General features: G+C 34.5%; 3 protein-coding genes and 1 pseudogene across 3 annotated transcripts; 1 reads left to right on the top strand and 3 right to left on the bottom strand.

Moving 5' to 3' along the window:
• Positions 1–1,042: 1,042 nt before the first annotated feature.
• LOC148586725 (Pentatricopeptide repeat (PPR) superfamily protein) lies at positions 1,043–2,465 on the bottom strand. Its single transcript, XM_088514712.1, has one exon. It carries the CDS (start codon positions 2,428–2,430, stop codon positions 1,051–1,053), a length of 1,380 nt encoding a protein of 459 aa, XP_088370838.1. The 5' UTR covers positions 2,431–2,465; the 3' UTR covers positions 1,043–1,050.
• Positions 2,466–4,016: 1,551 nt separating this feature from the next.
• Positions 4,017–4,829, bottom strand: LOC132174454 (putative protein phosphatase 2C 55 pseudogene; annotated as a pseudogene).
• A 2,184-nt stretch (positions 4,830–7,013) lies between these two features.
• On the bottom strand, positions 7,014–7,562 carry LOC148586724 (uncharacterized). The gene is made up of 2 exons (XM_088514289.1): positions 7,265–7,562; positions 7,014–7,087 (listed from the first exon to the last, which is right to left on the bottom strand). The coding sequence occupies exons 1-2, from the start codon at positions 7,560–7,562 to the stop codon at positions 7,014–7,016; spliced, it is 372 nt and encodes a 123-aa protein (XP_088370415.1).
• Positions 7,563–11,478: 3,916 nt separating this feature from the next.
• On the top strand, positions 11,479–16,392 carry RABA1B (RAB GTPase homolog A1B). Its single transcript, XM_059585215.2, has 2 exons — positions 11,479–11,837; positions 15,738–16,392. Exons 1-2 carry the CDS (start codon positions 11,617–11,619, stop codon positions 16,171–16,173), a joined length of 657 nt encoding a protein of 218 aa, XP_059441198.1. The 5' UTR covers positions 11,479–11,616; the 3' UTR covers positions 16,174–16,392.
• The last annotated feature ends 310 nt before the right edge of the window (positions 16,393–16,702 follow it).

The raw sequence follows: 16,702 nt of genomic DNA, 5'->3' as shown, positions 1-16,702 counted from the left end.
CAGTAAAAAGCTTTTGATAGAAATCGACAATATGCTCACTAATCTCATCCTGATTCGAGCACAGGTTATCCCCAATCATCAACGTCTCTATCGAGTTAAATCTTCTGTTAGAGTTGGCAATGCATGTTAGAGAACTTAACATGCATGCATGCATGCACAAAGAGGCCAATTAAAACAAGAACCCACATCCATTATTTATCAACACATATTCCCACAAATAAGTATAACATAACAAATGAGTATTGCACAAATTCCCACAAAGGTCTTAATAGTCACAGATTGGATACTTGAACCATAGTTACCATATGATGATATGCCATCGTGTTTGAAATGTCGACTTTAAAACTTTTCCACAGTTGACACTTTTGCATCCTTGCCTTAAAGTTAGATTTTTGAATGTTTAATATATATATATATATATATATATATATATATATATATATATATATATTAAAAATAAAAAATAAAAAAATAAAAAGATAAGAAAATAAAAAAGTTAGATTTTCTAACAAATGACTTTCCACCGGTCAATCGATACTTCTCCTTAAAAATGCTGTGGGTTCAATGCTCAGAAAAAGAAAATGTTGGTTGAGGATAACTTCCAAATACCCTCATGAATTGTGACTACGACTTCACTTTTCTAGACTCACTATGTTTGACACTTCGAGATATTAAATTTTCCCCCCCAGTTGAGACTTTTTCTAAAGAAACTGTGCTAAAATTATATCAATGGAAGTGATTTTGAAAGACTAAATTTCCTCTGGTAAGTGACACCTTACCTCAAAAATGCTCTGGGGTAATGCTCAGCATGACTTCCTTATTAGACGGAGAAAAATGCAGGTTGATACTGACTTCCCACTATCCTCAGTCCTCATGAGATGTGAATATGAGTTGCGCGCTTAGATTTGGGCAGAACATCTTGGCCTTCGAAAACCTTAATACTTCAACCGAGCATGCAATGATGATTGCAGGCAGAGTGAAGATATTGAGTGGCACAAAGGCACTCTCAAGTATTAAAATCCACACCTAACTGATCGGCACAATCTAAATTTATGGCATCATCAAAGTGTCAACAACAATGGAGGAATCTAACAGCTTGTCTTTTTTGCACACCATGAAAACCACCATCCTCCATGCATCTGCATCAATAACATTTCCTTTTCCCAGACTATCCAGAACAACCGATAACAACCCCAAATTACCTTCGTGACATAACCTGTCAACAAGTTTATTTATACTTGCCTGACGTGGCGCAAAACCTTTGAAGATCATCTCATCTAAAATAAATGCTGCTTCCTTAAACTGCATCAAATTAGTAAGCCCATCAAAAAGTGTCCGGTATGACACCACATCAGGAGGACACCCACGTCTCGGCAATTCTTCAAACAAATCTCTCGCTTCACTCCATTTCCCTTCCTTACACAACCCACCAATTATTACATTGTAGCTAATAATATCCGGCTTAGACCCCTTCTCCACCATCTCATCCAAAATTCTAAACGCCGCTTCAAAGTCCTTCTCATTGCAAAACCCATTGATAATCGCATTGTAAGTCACTGTATCAGGCTTGTACCCAATCTCTTTCATTTCCTCGAAAACCCCAAAAGCCTCTTCTTTCCTCCCAACCTTAAAAAGTGCACTAATCAAAGTAGAATACACCGCCGAATCCATTTTCAACTTACTTCTCAACATCTCCTCCTTAAGCCTAAAAGCCAAACTCACCTCACCAATCCCACAAAGCCCTCTAACCAATGATGCATACACAAACGCATTAGGCTTAAGACCATAAACTCTCACCATATCCTCTTTCAACTTTAAAGCATCTTTCAACCTATAATTCAAACAAAGCTGATAAATCAAAGTCCCGAATGTCACCACATTTGGAGAAACACCCCTTCTTTTCATTTCATCAAACACGTTCCATGCATCGTCCAAATTCCCACTCCTATAACAAGAACTAATCAATATATTATACGTACACGCATCTGGGGTTCCATATTTATCAATACCCTGAAGAATTTCCCTCATTTTCTCAAATTCTCCACATTTGAAGAGCGCATCCAACAGTGAATTGATCGACTTCACGGTCCGCTTGCAACGGAAACCAGGTATTCGATCAAATGTCTGTAAAGCACAGTCGGGGAGTTTGGCGCGGCCATAGAAGGAGATGACATTGCAGAAGATGATCTCGCCGGGAGCAAAGCGGGTTTCCTGTTTTAGTTGGTGGAGGATTTGCTCCATTTCGTCGAACATCTTGGCGCGGCCGAGCTTGGTGATGATGAGGTCGAAGGAAAGGAGGGAGTAGCGGAAGGGCTTCTTAGGATTAGAGTTAGGGTTCGGGCTTTGGAAGAGTTGGAGAGCGAGGTTGGGGTCCTTTTGAAGGCGGAGGAGGGAAGAGAGCCTGAAGGGAGAGAGTTTTGGAGGTTTCATTTCTTTGGGCTTTGAATTGGAAGGTCAGAGAGAAAGAGACAGTTTTGTGCTGGAGTTGAACCCTTTTGAAATTTTTCTCTCCAATATAAACTTTTACAACTTGACCTATAAAACAGTGACATACCTTGCACATACTTTTAAATTTATTTGATTTTCTTTTCTTAAAGTATAAAAGTAAGTTTCAACTAAATCGAATACGTGTTCCCAATGGGTAGTTTAATTAACTGTGAACTATGCCTTATGAAACGGAGATTACTAGTTCGAATCTCCCTCTCCTTTTTCTTATGTGAACATGTTAAAAAAAAAAAAAAAAACTAAATCAAATAGTTATGTGTTCCTCTATAATTTGATGATAAAATAATTGACATTTTTTATTATTTCAGTGTTAATATGATTACTTGAAATTAATATAATTGTAAACTTGAAATTGAAATGAATAAACATTATTGGATGTGGTATTATATATGGGAAGATGAAAACTGGACTACGAATATAAATAAATAAATGATTAACTCTAATCATCGCCCTATTATTTATTATTCCTTAAAGTTGATGTGGCACGGTCTACTAACTAAAAAATTAATCTTTATTCATCAAATATTATAGCTTTGAGGATTGTATCAAAACTATAAAAAAATGTATTTTCTTTCTCGATTTTTAGTTTTTTTTTTTTTTTTTTTTTCTTCTTCAAAAATGCAAGAGGCAAGTACTTGACAACTTTTTTTTTCATTTCTATTGGCTTAGAATGTGGTTGATGATATGATTAGTTGTAGAACCAATGATTTAAGGTAGTCTAACTCTTTACCTTCTTGTTGTTTGTTCGGGTCCATTACAAGAATTGGTCTTTAGCCTCGTCTTTAAAAGTTTAAAAATTGTCGCTAATGAATTTTAACAATGACTTGTTGTAGTAGTTATTCCATCGAGAAATGTTATCAGTGATGATTTATTTCTATGTCATCGCTGATGATAATTCATGGACTAGTAACTTTGATATTGTTTTTAAAAATAAGTTTTGGCTCGACAGTGGACGTTCTTGGCAACATCCATAATACTCAAGTTTCAGAACAAGTCATCTTTCATAAATAACCCGGCCAATACGCAATTGAAGAGGAGTTCAAAGAATAGTTTCATTACACTTTGAAACTATATATACAGAGGAAAGTGCCACAGAATCTTTATGGTAACATACATCCATGCTTACAAACTGTAATATAAAAATGAAAAATGTTAGGTGTTCTTCTAGTGTTTTTTTTTTTTATCCTCCTAGTTTTAGGTGAATATTATATTTTAAAAATCTAGTGAGAAGTCACTTTCTTTTTTGCTTTTTCAAATTGTTAATTTTGATGGGTCTAGCCATGTGATATTCATCTTTTTATTGTTGTGATTTGCAGAATGGTTTGAAAGAAGATAGCACGTTGAAAATCTGTATATATAGAATTGAAAGCTGTATTTTGTTATTTCATTTGTCCTGCTGAGAAAATTGCATTTGCTAAACAAAATGATCACTAACACATGAATGTAACAATCTTCAAAATTTAGTACACCAGAAAATCTATGCAGAAAAACAAACAATGCAAAAGACATCCTCAATATTCCTCAACTTCTGAGTTTAATCTATTTTTATTTTGTCGTACAATGTACGCAACGACAACCGTAATGTCATCTGGCTTTCCCCCTGTGTAGTTCGAGTACCCATTCCCTGACGACTGAGCTCGAAACGCTTTTGCGAATGGGCTTTCTCTTTCCATGTCCAGCGAGTTATTCCTCGCCAAGTTCGTAATAATCACAGCCAACTCCATTGGGTTCACACCTTCTAAAGTTTCCCGATCTAAAACATCCTCGATCTCTGCCGGAAACACATTGTCTAAAAGCCCATCGGTGCCAACAACTATGATGTCTCCTGGGAAAACCGGTTCTCTTGTCTCTGTAGCAGAACATGGCCGATCATATCCCTTGCTGTTTCCCAACTGATACGGACAATTGAAGTAATGTTGTTGTACGGGCGATTGATATGCAAGCCTATTGGCCCTGAAAATCATAAACCCACTGTCACCCACATTGATAGAATGCAAGATATTGTCGTTGCTCAGCATTACAATGCAGGCTGTGGATGAGCCTCTGGCCTTGGTATTCAAGAAAGCTTCGTTTAAAACACTTTTTAGATCCGCAACTCCATCGGGCTGCTGATGGACTGCCACAGAAGCGTTAACCATGAGTTCTCGCGCGTACTCGCCGGCGTCCACACCATCCGCAGCCCAACCGCCGACGCCATCGGCCACGCCAATGGCCTGCTTCTCCTCTGAAACGAAGTAAGCGTCTTCGCCTAGAGGGCAGAGCGGGTCGTATCCGCAAACCATCTCCAAACTTGGTTCGAGAGAATCCAGCGATTGAGTTTCCATGGAACGTAATTGGAATGAACAATATGATTATACAAATATGGGGGGTTTGAGGAGTGAATGCTTTCTCAAGGATTTATACTGCTCAATTGGGTGTTTCCTAATTGCTTAAGGATTTCCAGACCACCTTTGTGTTTCCCAATTGCAAAAGAATTTCTTCACCGCCACGATTGTACTCAACGGTCCATCAAAATAGAGTTAGAGTCCCTTTGGAAATGCGGTTTTAAAAAATTAATCTGCGTTTTTAAATCAAATCGCAATTTTGAAATGTTTGAAATTGTGATTTTAAAATCGTGAAAAATTCACAATTTCTATAAGCTGAGTAAGGGGTGGTGCGTATTTGAAAAAGTGCAAATTTAAACCAAAATCACGATTTCGCTTAAAATAATATTTGGCGCAATATTTATCTATTTGGCCATGAAGATGCAGTTATATATATACTAATGTTATCTAAATACTAAATTGATCAAATTAAAAAAAAAAAGACTTCTTAACCTGTTTTACTAAATGCTTATGCGATTTTAAAAAAAAAAAACAATTTCAAAAATTATTGAAATCGCACTCTCAAACGGACCCTTAATCAAAATAGAGGTCGGCTCGTTTAAGTTTGTGAGGTGTATAGTCCATCAATTACCTTTTTTTTTTTTTTTTTATCATTTTATTGTTGGTGTGGCTCAATCCAAATGGCCTAAATAATTGAAATTGCAGGCCCATGCAATTCCAAAGAATTGTGGGGATGGACGTCAATCCGACCAAAATATATATATTATATAAATCTAGGATTATCATAAATCATTTACAGTCGCAGTAACAGTTTGAAGTTTCATGCTTTTTCGGCTATTAATTCATATGACGTCTATTGATTATCATTCTCTCGGTCTTACATGCAAAGCAGTTTTGCAGTGCTTAGAAGTAAGGGATCGATATGGAATCTTATTCAAGTTTACAACTGTCGAAAGAATAATTTATAAAAACAAACACACTCTTTATCTTTAATATCTTTATAAAATGCACCGTTTTACTGTATTAACAATCAAAAAGCTGACTCCTTGGAGGGTGTTGTGCAGAAACCCGATTAGTACTGCTGATGAATTTATTTAGAACCTCTTGTAAAGAGATCAAAGACAAGTAGAGATAGTAAAAAACATGTGAATAAAATAAATAAATTGGCGTATGTATATATATATATATATATATATATATAATGCAGATTTACCTAGTTTTTCTTTTCTTTTCTTTATTTCTGAGCGATTTATCTCTTGGTGAGGACTAATGATGGAGCGAAACTTTTCCTAATGTATTAGAAATATTGTACTTTCTGAGAAATGATTTATTCAGTAATGCCAAATAAGAAACCCAATTAAAAAAGTAAAATAAAATAAATAACACATATTTAAGGGTCTTTTTCGAGTCTTTCTTCATCGTGATCGATCAACTTGACGTAGTTATCTATAAAGGAAAGAGAGGGAGATGAGACTAATTAATAACCATATTACTAAATCGTATGCTTTTAGACTTAGAAAGAATAAATCATATATATGCTTTAAGATTGGAAGAGTAACTAGCTAATTAACGTAACTTAATTGAACCCCTTTGCATTGAATCTTTTCTTTTGAACCATTATTTCGAAAAATATGATATATATATATATAATATTTAAGCAATAAAAAGAAGAAGAAGAAAATGACGTTGCGAAGAAATAGCCTGGATCTCTTTTAAAAGTGCATCTAGTTGATCTGTCCATCTCTGAATTCTGAATTTCCCAAAAGTAGGGGAGGGAATCTAATTCAATTTAAGAACAGAAAAGAATAAATAAATAAAGAAGAAGAAGAAGAAGAGAGAATAAGAAACCGCTCTTTGCAGTGTAGCCAGACTGAAAATTCCCTTTGCATGCACCCGTAGCATTCAAGCATGTCTGGCAGACAGGTAATTAATTGTATTAAATATTCATAATTATAATTAGCAGATGATTTAAAAACACTCAAACTTAAGCACACAAAGGTAAAACTAGTACATATAATATTATATTAATTAGGATATTGAGAGCACAAGATCTTTGAGTACATCTGAAGCCACTACTTAAATAAAATACCAACATTTACTTTTTTATTTTTTTCTTTCTTTTTTTCTCCCTTTTTCTTTTTTTTGCTCTTTAAGCAATTACAGACATATCGACAAAACATGGCTTTATGTAACGTATTCAATGTGTCTTTGTGAGGGTGTAGCACCAAGGTTGTCGATCTTCAAGAGCGCCAAAAGGCCTTCAAAAGAAAGAAAAAGCACCCAACATGGCGTTATTTTGAAAGCTGAGTCCAAATATATATATATATATATATATATATATATATATATATATATATATATATATATATAATTGAAAAATAATAATAATAAGAATAAAATTAATTAATTAATTAAAGCACTTACAAAACAGAAACCAAAAATGCGTCTCCTCCATGCCTTGTTTGCATTCTTGAGTTTAGAGAAAATGATGCCTTCAGAGCAAATATTACCGGGAGAATCCATGAACGCCTTACGCTGTATTGGAGGAGACCACAAGCCACTCTGCTCGTAGTCGAAGTCGTATTGCGATGCATCAAAGAACTTCCCCAGCAGCCTCTCAGATACTGATTTTGAAACCATTTGAATGCAGCTCGGATCAGTAGTAGTACTGCTTGTGGTTGTGGAGGAACTTTCCAGGGATGACGCTCGAGTGGAGCCTTCAGAAATGGACATTGATAGAGAGAGAGAGAGAGAGAGAGAGAAGGAAAAAAGTTCAGAAGGTTCTTAATTGGTGTTTGAGCATTCATATATAATCTGTTTGAAATGACTTTGTTATTTGTAGCAGTAAAGCAGTAAAGGTTCGGTCAAGCAAATCAATATATACCCTAATTAATGAATTTCGGGTCCATATATATTATGGGACCTAGCTTATACATTATGTGGATTGAGGAGTATTAATTTTCTATTTGCGTGCCGATTTTAAGTCGTGTTTGTGACATGTTTACGTGTAAAATTATAAAATTATATATGTTAATCTTAATTCGATTCATTTAATCAAACAGTTTATATATCTTAACTCTTAACTTGCTAAAGTTTTTGTTGGGTCAGTATCGGATTTGCAAATTGTATTAAAAATTATCAGCCCTTATATTGCATGTGGGTTCGAATTGTGTCAAAGTATAAATATAAAACTATATAGGTCAATCATAACGTGATTTATTTAATTAAATAAACTCAACCCTTTAATTCTAATCTACTAATTTTATACTGAGTTTGTATTGAATTTACGAAGCGGTCAAAAATTAGGAGGTGTAATACATAATGCAACCATGATAAAACAACAAAGGTGTTTATATTTGTTTGGTTTTAAGGGAAGGGGGTGAGATGCCAATTTAAGGAACCTAGCAAAATTTGAGGTATTTGAATTTTGAATTGATTAAAGTGTAATTTGGAGGACATGAAGTCCATGGGCTGATGGGCCGGTTTCCATGGAACCCTACATCCTCAGTCTGTCAGTCATACAAAAGGGACGTGATTCATTTATCGGAAATCGCACAAATTATGTTGAATATATGTTTGGTTTTAATCTATATTTATAGCAAAAAGACATTTATCATTACAACTTTCTGCAACTTTATACGGTAATCGAAGTTGCACGATATATATAACAGACAGTATCAAAACGGTTTTGGTACGTTAAATCTTCTTCTTCTTTTTTTATTTGGTACCGGGCATAATTTTAGGGTGCATAGGTTATGGGCAAGGAATTTTCGGTAAGTATACTTTAGTTAATTCAAATGGTGAATCTCGAGTTCGATGACTCTAAAAAACAATTTACACTTATTGAATTTTGATATGTTTATCTTACGCATAAGTTACTAGAGTTTTGCGGTAATACCATGCCAAATATCACATCTCATCTCAAAGAGCAGAGGTTTGTAATTTGAATCCTTGTGTGTTTCTCGCTTGGTAGGCTGGTAGCCGGTGTGTCTTGCATGACGGAGAAAAAAGAATTGGTTAAGGGTTGAGTTCAACTATCCAGCCCACTTATATATTTATGTATCTTCTTTAAATTATTATCTAATTGACGTTCTTCAAACTCTAAAAAATAAAAAATTATATCCCACCAATAATACAAATACCCTTAATAAAAATTAAAATTAAAATTAAATTAAAAAATTTTAAAAAATTAACGAAAAAACCAAAGAACTAAGAGTGGCCGAACCACCCTCTTTAGTCATATATGGAGGAAACTGTACCATTCCCATTGGCGGTCAACGGGTCAACCCCTCGTATATATATATATATATATATATATATATATATATATATATATATATATATATCATTCTCATTTGGCGGTCATATTATTCATTTATGGGTACTTGTATTAAATAACTGCTTATCTTGAAAACTTAAATTAATAGAAAGATGTAAATTTAATCACTTAATCAATATTTATCTATTTGAGATTGTGTTTTTAAAAAAATTTACGTTTTTACAAAAATTTACGTTTTTAAATTGTAGGCGACATGGTATTTTTTTGAAAACGCATAATTTTAGAGGTTAAATTGAGATTTAAGGTCAAACTGCGATTTTTTCAAACGCTTAACTGTATTTTTAAAAATTACATTTCAAATCGCACATTTTTAAATCACACGTTTTAAAATCACAAACCCAAACCGATAAGTATAATTCATTTTGGAGGGAAAGGAACTTAGAACTTCCTAAAGTAAGTCTCTAAGCGAAGCTTGAGAGAAGCTAGAGTTCTGTTTGATATTATGTTTAGCACTAGAATCAAAGGTTTAACTCATTGTCTAACTTCCAGACTTCTCTTATGAACAGATTATTGATGTTGATGGGGTCTTTCAGGTGATGTTATGAGCAATGGGTTGTCGTGTTGCTTGTTTTGGTTTTATATGCTGCATCTTGCAACTTCTTGTTAGTTCTATTAAGCTTTGTTTATTGCAATTTTTTTGGAAAATATATATATCTTTCTCAAATTAACACCCAACTTATAATGTCCAAAATACACCTATAAATTTGAAAATGGAGATTGTGCTTTTGTCTATTGTGTGCACACAAAACCTTCACCATTGCCCCCAAAAGAACAGAAACACATACATATTGTTATGTGTATACATCAAATTATTAATGTGAAAATTTATTTGATTCAAATTAAAACAATAAAAGGAATAGGAGAAGATAGAAGCGAATGTGCTTTGAGGGCAAACCTACTAGGGAAGTGCTAGGGAGGCAAACAAATGAACGCAGAAAAATTTTCAAATTGATGTGGCAAACAAGTGAGAGAGAATTGCATTTTTTTTTTTTTTAATTTAAGAATTTTTGCCACGTCAGTTTGAAAATTTTGCTGGGTTCATTTATTTGGCTCCTTAGTACTTCTCAACCTCTTAAGGATTTCAAAAGGTTACAATATGTGGCCAATAATATCGATTCAAGTTAAAATTGGCAAAGACCCACCGCAATGCCGTGGGTCACCATTTTTTTTTAAATTTTTTTATTAAGAGTATTTTTAACATTTGGGGTACATTGTAAATTTTTGGTAGTTTGGAGATACATTGATGCAATATTATTGAAGAATATTGCAAATTGAATGTTAGTTTGAAAGGGTATGTGTATTTTTATTTATAAAAGACCACATATTCAAATTTTCATTAAAAAAAAGAAGAAGTCATTATCAGAAACATATGCTCTCTCATATACGTCATTAGATGCAACAAAAATAAAACGGAAAAACTTCACAAAATCTCTCATGAACTTTCACACGTATTGAGACCATTATTCTAAAGTTCAAAAACTCTCAATTTAGGGTATCGAACTTTGACTTTTTTGCAATGTCTCAATTCGTTAGGATTTTCCGTCAAATCCTATAAAAATTCCCATATTTTTATTATAAAAAAAGTGCAAAAATTCATTCGTTGGTCAAGATTTAACAAAATTTGCAAAAATATATACGCTTGAATCATTGTAATTTTTTTGTTGTGTAAAGAAAGGGTATTATGGAAATTTTGACAAGATTTAACAAAAATTTTAACCGTTGGGGGATATTGCAAAAAATTGAAAGTTTAATACCCTAAATTAAGAGTTTTTAAACTTTGGGGGTGTAAATTCAAAAAGAGTGAAAGTTTCCCAAAATAAAGTTTAACAATAACATAACTAGGTTCTTTTTGGGTTTGCGATATCAAAAAGTGCGATTTTAAAATATGTGATTTGAAAACGTGATTTTGAAAAACACAATTAAATGTTTGACAAAATTACAGTTTGACCTTTAAAATTATACGTTTTCAAAAAACACATCATTACTTGCAATTTATGCGTTTTTAAATGGCAATTTTTAAAAAACGCAATATCAAATAATTTATTTTTTATGATTTGGTTTAAAATCTCACATTTCGTCTATAAAATTGCAATGCTGAACACACCTTAATCTTGATTTGGCCTGTCTCAATATGGACTCTTTCCTATTGATAAACTTACTCCAGTTTTAGTAAAAGCGTGAACATTACCACTTAAATCCAAAGCTCTCACTCAAAGAGGCAAGTCCCTTATGCCAAGAGTGTGGTAAAAAAGCCCATAGTAAGGAGATGAAGGCTTTCACTTTGTACCCTTTTCCTCTCGCATCATTTCTGGCGCTTTTTATAACACTTTCACGCTTCCCACTATGTCCTCCCACCGAAAGCTCCATTTGCCTGCAAATCTCTCTCTCTCTCTCTCTCTCTCTCTCTTTCTTCTATTTCGCTGGGGAAAGCTGTTACGGTAGCTGACAATGGCGGGGTACAGAGCTGACGACGACTACGATTACCTCTTCAAGGTGGTCTTGATCGGGGACTCGGGCGTCGGCAAGTCGAATCTGCTCTCCAGGTTCACCAAGAACGAGTTCAACCTCGAGTCCAAGTCCACCATTGGAGTCGAGTTCGCCACTCGGACCTTGAACGTCGATGGCAAGGTCATCAAGGCTCAGATTTGGGACACTGCTGGCCAAGAGAGGTTTTTGTTTTTTCTTCAATTTTGTCTTTCCTCATCTGGGTTTCTCTTATTTTGGCTTATTGATTGTTGGGTATGTTGGATTTGTCGAGCTTTGGATACCATCTTGTTTGGTTTCTTTGGCTGTATTGGGTGAATTTTATTGTTCTTTGCTTGGCAGGGATGGAAATAGCGTGTGCTTGTTACCAAATTTTAGATATAGATTTAAATCCTTAGTCTCTACCATCAGATTTGTTCGACGAAGGTTATCTTTCTCTTAGACATACCTTAGGAATTTGTGTGCTTGTGAAGCTTTTGGGTATTTTCTTGGGATCGTGTAGATTTGCTTGTTCATTATTTTATTGGATGGAGATAATATGTTGGTTTGAGAGTGAGATCCGATTTAATGTACTGTATAATATTCTTGAAGAGATTCAGGCTTCTGCTACTTTGAATTTTCCAAATCTGAGTTTTGTCTTTTCTCAGATAATGATATTTTAAGGACATTTTAGTTATATGGTGATTTTTAATTTAAGATGTGCTAGTAATCCCGTTTCTCCTTGTCTAGATCTGTAATTAGATGCTGTTACGAACTTTAGTCCATGTATATCATCGGGCTGTATGAGGAGCTTTTGTTCACTCAAATTATTCTCATTTTCAGGTGAATTGAGGTCAGATCTGTTGTTTGAACTACTTTGTTTGAATAATTCTGATTTATCATGTTTGTATCCTTGGATGTATTTGGTTAATAGTTTAATGAGGCAACAGCATCTGCCACCATTAAATACCTGAATTAACAATGTCAAGCTAACGGACAAAAATTGCCTGTCAAAATTTGAGGCCTTTCTGGTGAAAATTGTCTTAAGCTGTTCCATTTTCCTTTGTTGCTTTGGACCCGTCAGATTTGGTTGTTTCTTTTTGGAAGATGGGCTGATGGACTGATTAAGGGATGAGTATTATGCTGGGTATCCATTAATTTCGTGATTCCTAAAGGGAGGCATATTAGCAAAACCAACCTTATGCCACTTGTCAAGGCCAATGGTCAGCCATTGGCCTTGACAAGTGGTAGTTATAGAGTAATGATAATATTAGTTTACTAGTTGAAAAAAGTTCAAAGGATTACCCCTTACTTTTTACAAAATGCAAATATTATTTACTCTGTGGATTAAAATACTATGATTTTTAGTTAGTATAGCAGTAAAAGCATATACAAATGAATATTTTTCAATAGTTGTCAAATGTTGCAAAGAAATTCATTCAATCCATTCTCTTAGTGTTGTTGCAGGAGGATGATTGGGTATTTAGGCACTTCAGGAGCATGCACCTAGAATTGCATTTTTCCTTGTGTGCATGCTTATTACATCAATGAACCTAAAAAATTCTGGCTTTGTTTGATAATGTCCATTGGGGATTTTTTTTTTTGTTTTTGGTTGATGTGACATAAATGTGAAAATAGTTTTAAGTGTTTTGTGTTTGGGGCCGTTTGTTTACGTTTTTGTTTTGAGAATAGAAAACAAAAGGGAGGAGAAGAAAAGTTTAACAAACGGAGACTCTATATTTGCATCACTGCTTATGATGACCTAATTTTCTTTCTAACATTCCATGTCAAATGTTGAACACTTTATGCATTACAAAAAAAGATGCTGTCATCAGTTCTTTTGAAGTCTGGTCATAAAATTTTGTGAACTTCATTAGTATTTTGTTGAACTTTTATATGATCTTTCGAAAATACATTCAAGAAGGCCACACTATGGTTGCAGCAATGGTTGAATGAATCAACGGCTAGCACCTTAAGTATTCTATAATGGTTGAATGAAAATGGTTTGGCACTAAGGCAGTTTTAATTTGATGAAAAGGTTTGAGTAAAGGGCACTATCATGTTGGCAAAAATCAACATGGATGAATAGTGCTTGCAAGGTGAAGAGAGTAAAGGGTCTGCACTCCCCTGCAGACTTTGTTCACATTGATGTCCAATTAGATTTTGGAAAGAAGGGAAATTCTTAGAGTTTACAGAAGTTGTCAAAAAATATGCTTAAGCATGTTGTCAGTGTATAACTAAACGTAGAAACTATATATTAGTGATGGAGGATACGAGTTAAAATGGTCAAAGTTCTGAAAATCACTTCAGAATGATTGAAGTAAGATCAACTTAAAAATTTCCTGCTTAATGGTGGTGATGGAGGCTGTATTGCTGACTGAAAATGTTGGGAATTTGGTATAAGGCTTTCTTGATTAAATTTATGCTATTCTGCAGACTTTATTTTTATAAATTGTTCCTTTTAATGCTTCCTTGTTACCTGATGTACAGTTTTGGAATTGTAGACCTGGTTTTGTTGTTGTGTACGCATTTATACCCTACATAGAGAAACGGAGAAACTGTATGTACACAGTATATGTACACAAGTCTCTTCTAAAAGAAAAGGAATCAATAAAACCTACGAAAGGAATCATAGAAGTAACGCAAGTGCACCAGACCACTTGAACAACAATCTCAAGAGCACTGATTTCAACTCAACAATAGAGAACTGCACACACTAAACATACGATTATTTCTTTTGTTCTAGGCTGTCAACATTAAGCAATGGGGCGCGTAAAAAATGAGAATAGTTCTATACTTCCCAAACCAACCTTTCTATCCAAGGAGCATTAATCAACTTCTTTGTCATCACCAATTAAATTCCAAAAACTGAAAAGATAACCGACTATAGTTTGCTCACCAGTATACAATGAACAATATTCGTTTAATGAGATTGTTTACTGTTAGAATCATTCCTAAGGCTATTGTACACACATACAAAAAAAAAGGTAACTTTCTTGAGACTCCTGCTACACCAAATTCCCTTCCAAGGAAATTGCTCTGCATTGGAACCTCTTAAGAACTCATTAAAAGAACAAACATCACATATGCCCCCACAGTTAAATGTCCACCTCAACCAACATGCCTTTTGCTTATTGGAGTATTAGAATAAAACGTATGAAATATAGAATCACTCCAACTCCCAATATTAGAAAGTTTGTATAAACCTAAGATTCATGAACTAGTTCCCCCATCACCCCTAGGTCTCAAATAAGATTTAACACAAGTATTTTGTCCTCTACAAGTAAATAAAAATTTAGTAATAACTCTTTCAAAGCATGATCCCCACATCACACATCATATGCCAAAAATGGACCGTTTTACCATACCCAAACCATGAAACTAAGGACAACCTGCAAACCTTTTGCAACCGGTTCTAATAATACTTCTCCAAAGACAACATCCATGACTACGTGTCTTTTAACCCTTGGTCCCCACCAACAGAGGAAAAGTACAAAAAGAAAAACCCAGAAAAGTGTGAAAGCCTTTTGGGCCATAAGATCCTACCTCAAGTAAATGCCAAAAAGAATAAAAAAGAGAGCTGCATAACATGATACAATGTTTCTTTTGTAGCTAGATCAGGCAAATATTAATTAAAGATGGCATCCTAACTATTGTGTTTCACTAACAGCATTTTAATAATGTATTTTTGTTAGAGCATTTCCTGCTATGTCTGATTAAGCTGTTGTAAAAGAGAAAACTGAAAGAGTTTCAGGAGATGATGCAGCTTGCTGGTTATGTTTGCTTAAAGTAATCCGTAGATGTGCACTTTTCTTTGATTGTTTCTATTCGTATTTTCTCTAAAGAGCAATCTTCAGTATTATTCTCTGTATGCTTTTGTTGACTCTATCTCAATAGTGATCTCCTTTCTGGGTTCTCTCCATCCAACCATTTAGCGAACAATCATGCCTTGTTGCTGAAACACTTCAAAGATAGTATTTTTATCAGATTTAACTAGCAACAGTTACTGTTGTCAAGTACCCTGATTATTGTTGAGGCCATTTGAATTGTATACCTTTACTCCCATATACTAGATGTTATATTTCATTTACTTCTCGACTTTTTAGGTACCGTGCCATCACCAGTGCATACTATCGTGGAGCGGTAGGTGCACTCCTTGTGTATGACATCACTCGTCATGCAACATTTGAGAATGCTGACAGATGGCTGAAAGAATTAAGAGGGCACACAGATTCAAACATCGTCGTGATGCTTGTTGGGAACAAATCTGATCTTCGCCACCTAGTAGCTGTCCCAACAGAAGAAGGGAAGTCCTATGCTGAAAAGGAGTCCCTTTACTTCATGGAAACTTCAGCATTGGAGGCAATAAATGTGGAAAATGCTTTCGCTGAAGTACTGACTCAAATCTACCATGCCGTAAGCAAGAAGCAAATGGAAGGAGGAGAAAATGGAGATGGTACATCTGTTCCAACCAAAGGAGAGAAAATAAATATCAAAGATGACAAGTCTGGTTTGGCGAAACTTGGTTGCTGCTCAAGTTAGAAATGAGAAAAACACAACTTCACCGGTTGGATTGGTTCTTCTTGTACTGGGATACAAAGTTGTAACAACCAGTAAAAAGAAATTCTCTCGGGATATTGAACTCAATTTGTTAAACCACGATACATGAGATGTAGAAGCAGAATAGGCGCATAATAGCTTGGCTTTCCTGTTCTACCTTTTCTTTTAATCTATGAGAATGATTTTTTTTCTTCTTCTTTTTGAGAGGTTTCATGAGCAGAATTTGCCAATGTTGTTGCTTTGTTTAGTTCTTATTTCTACTATTTTGTGGTACATGACTACATGTGAGCCGGGTAAGTGCCCCAAGAGGGTTCTTTTTTCTTGGCTTCTGCGAAAGGAAACTGGAAGAAAACATTTAAGACCCTCAAAAACTTTCTCATTTTCTGAAGAGGAAGCTCTGCATGTTTGTTAACGTGTTTTGTGAGTATTTTTTGTTTTTGGTTAGAAAAATGTTCACAAAAAATGGAAATTGTATTGTTTTTGTGTTTTGATGAGAATTTTGGGTCTTGAG

The sequence above is a fragment of the Corylus avellana genome, chromosome 3, assembly GCF_965113065.1.
Source record: "Corylus avellana chromosome 3, dhCorAvel1.hap1.2, whole genome shotgun sequence".
Taxonomy (NCBI): domain Eukaryota; kingdom Viridiplantae; phylum Streptophyta; class Magnoliopsida; order Fagales; family Betulaceae; genus Corylus; species Corylus avellana.
The sequence above is the reverse complement of the archived record's forward strand: the minus strand, read 5'-3'. Positions and strand labels throughout refer to the sequence as shown.

Coding starts and splice junctions, on each gene's coding strand:
- LOC148586725 (XM_088514712.1), bottom strand. CDS start 2,430: ATGAAACCTCCAAAACTCTCTCCCTTCAGGCTCTCTTCCCTCCTCCGC.
- LOC148586724 (XM_088514289.1), bottom strand. CDS start 7,562: ATGTCCATTTCTGAAGGCTCCACTCGAGCGTCATCCCTGGAAAGTTCC. Junction 7,088..7,264: donor ATGGAGGAGACGCATTTTTG/GTTTCTGTTTTG, acceptor TTTCTTTTGAAG/GCCTTTTGGCGCTCTTGAAG.
- RABA1B (XM_059585215.2), top strand. CDS start 11,617: ATGGCGGGGTACAGAGCTGACGACGACTACGATTACCTCTTCAAGGTG. Junction 11,838..15,737: donor GACACTGCTGGCCAAGAGAG/GTTTTTGTTTTT, acceptor TCGACTTTTTAG/GTACCGTGCCATCACCAGTG.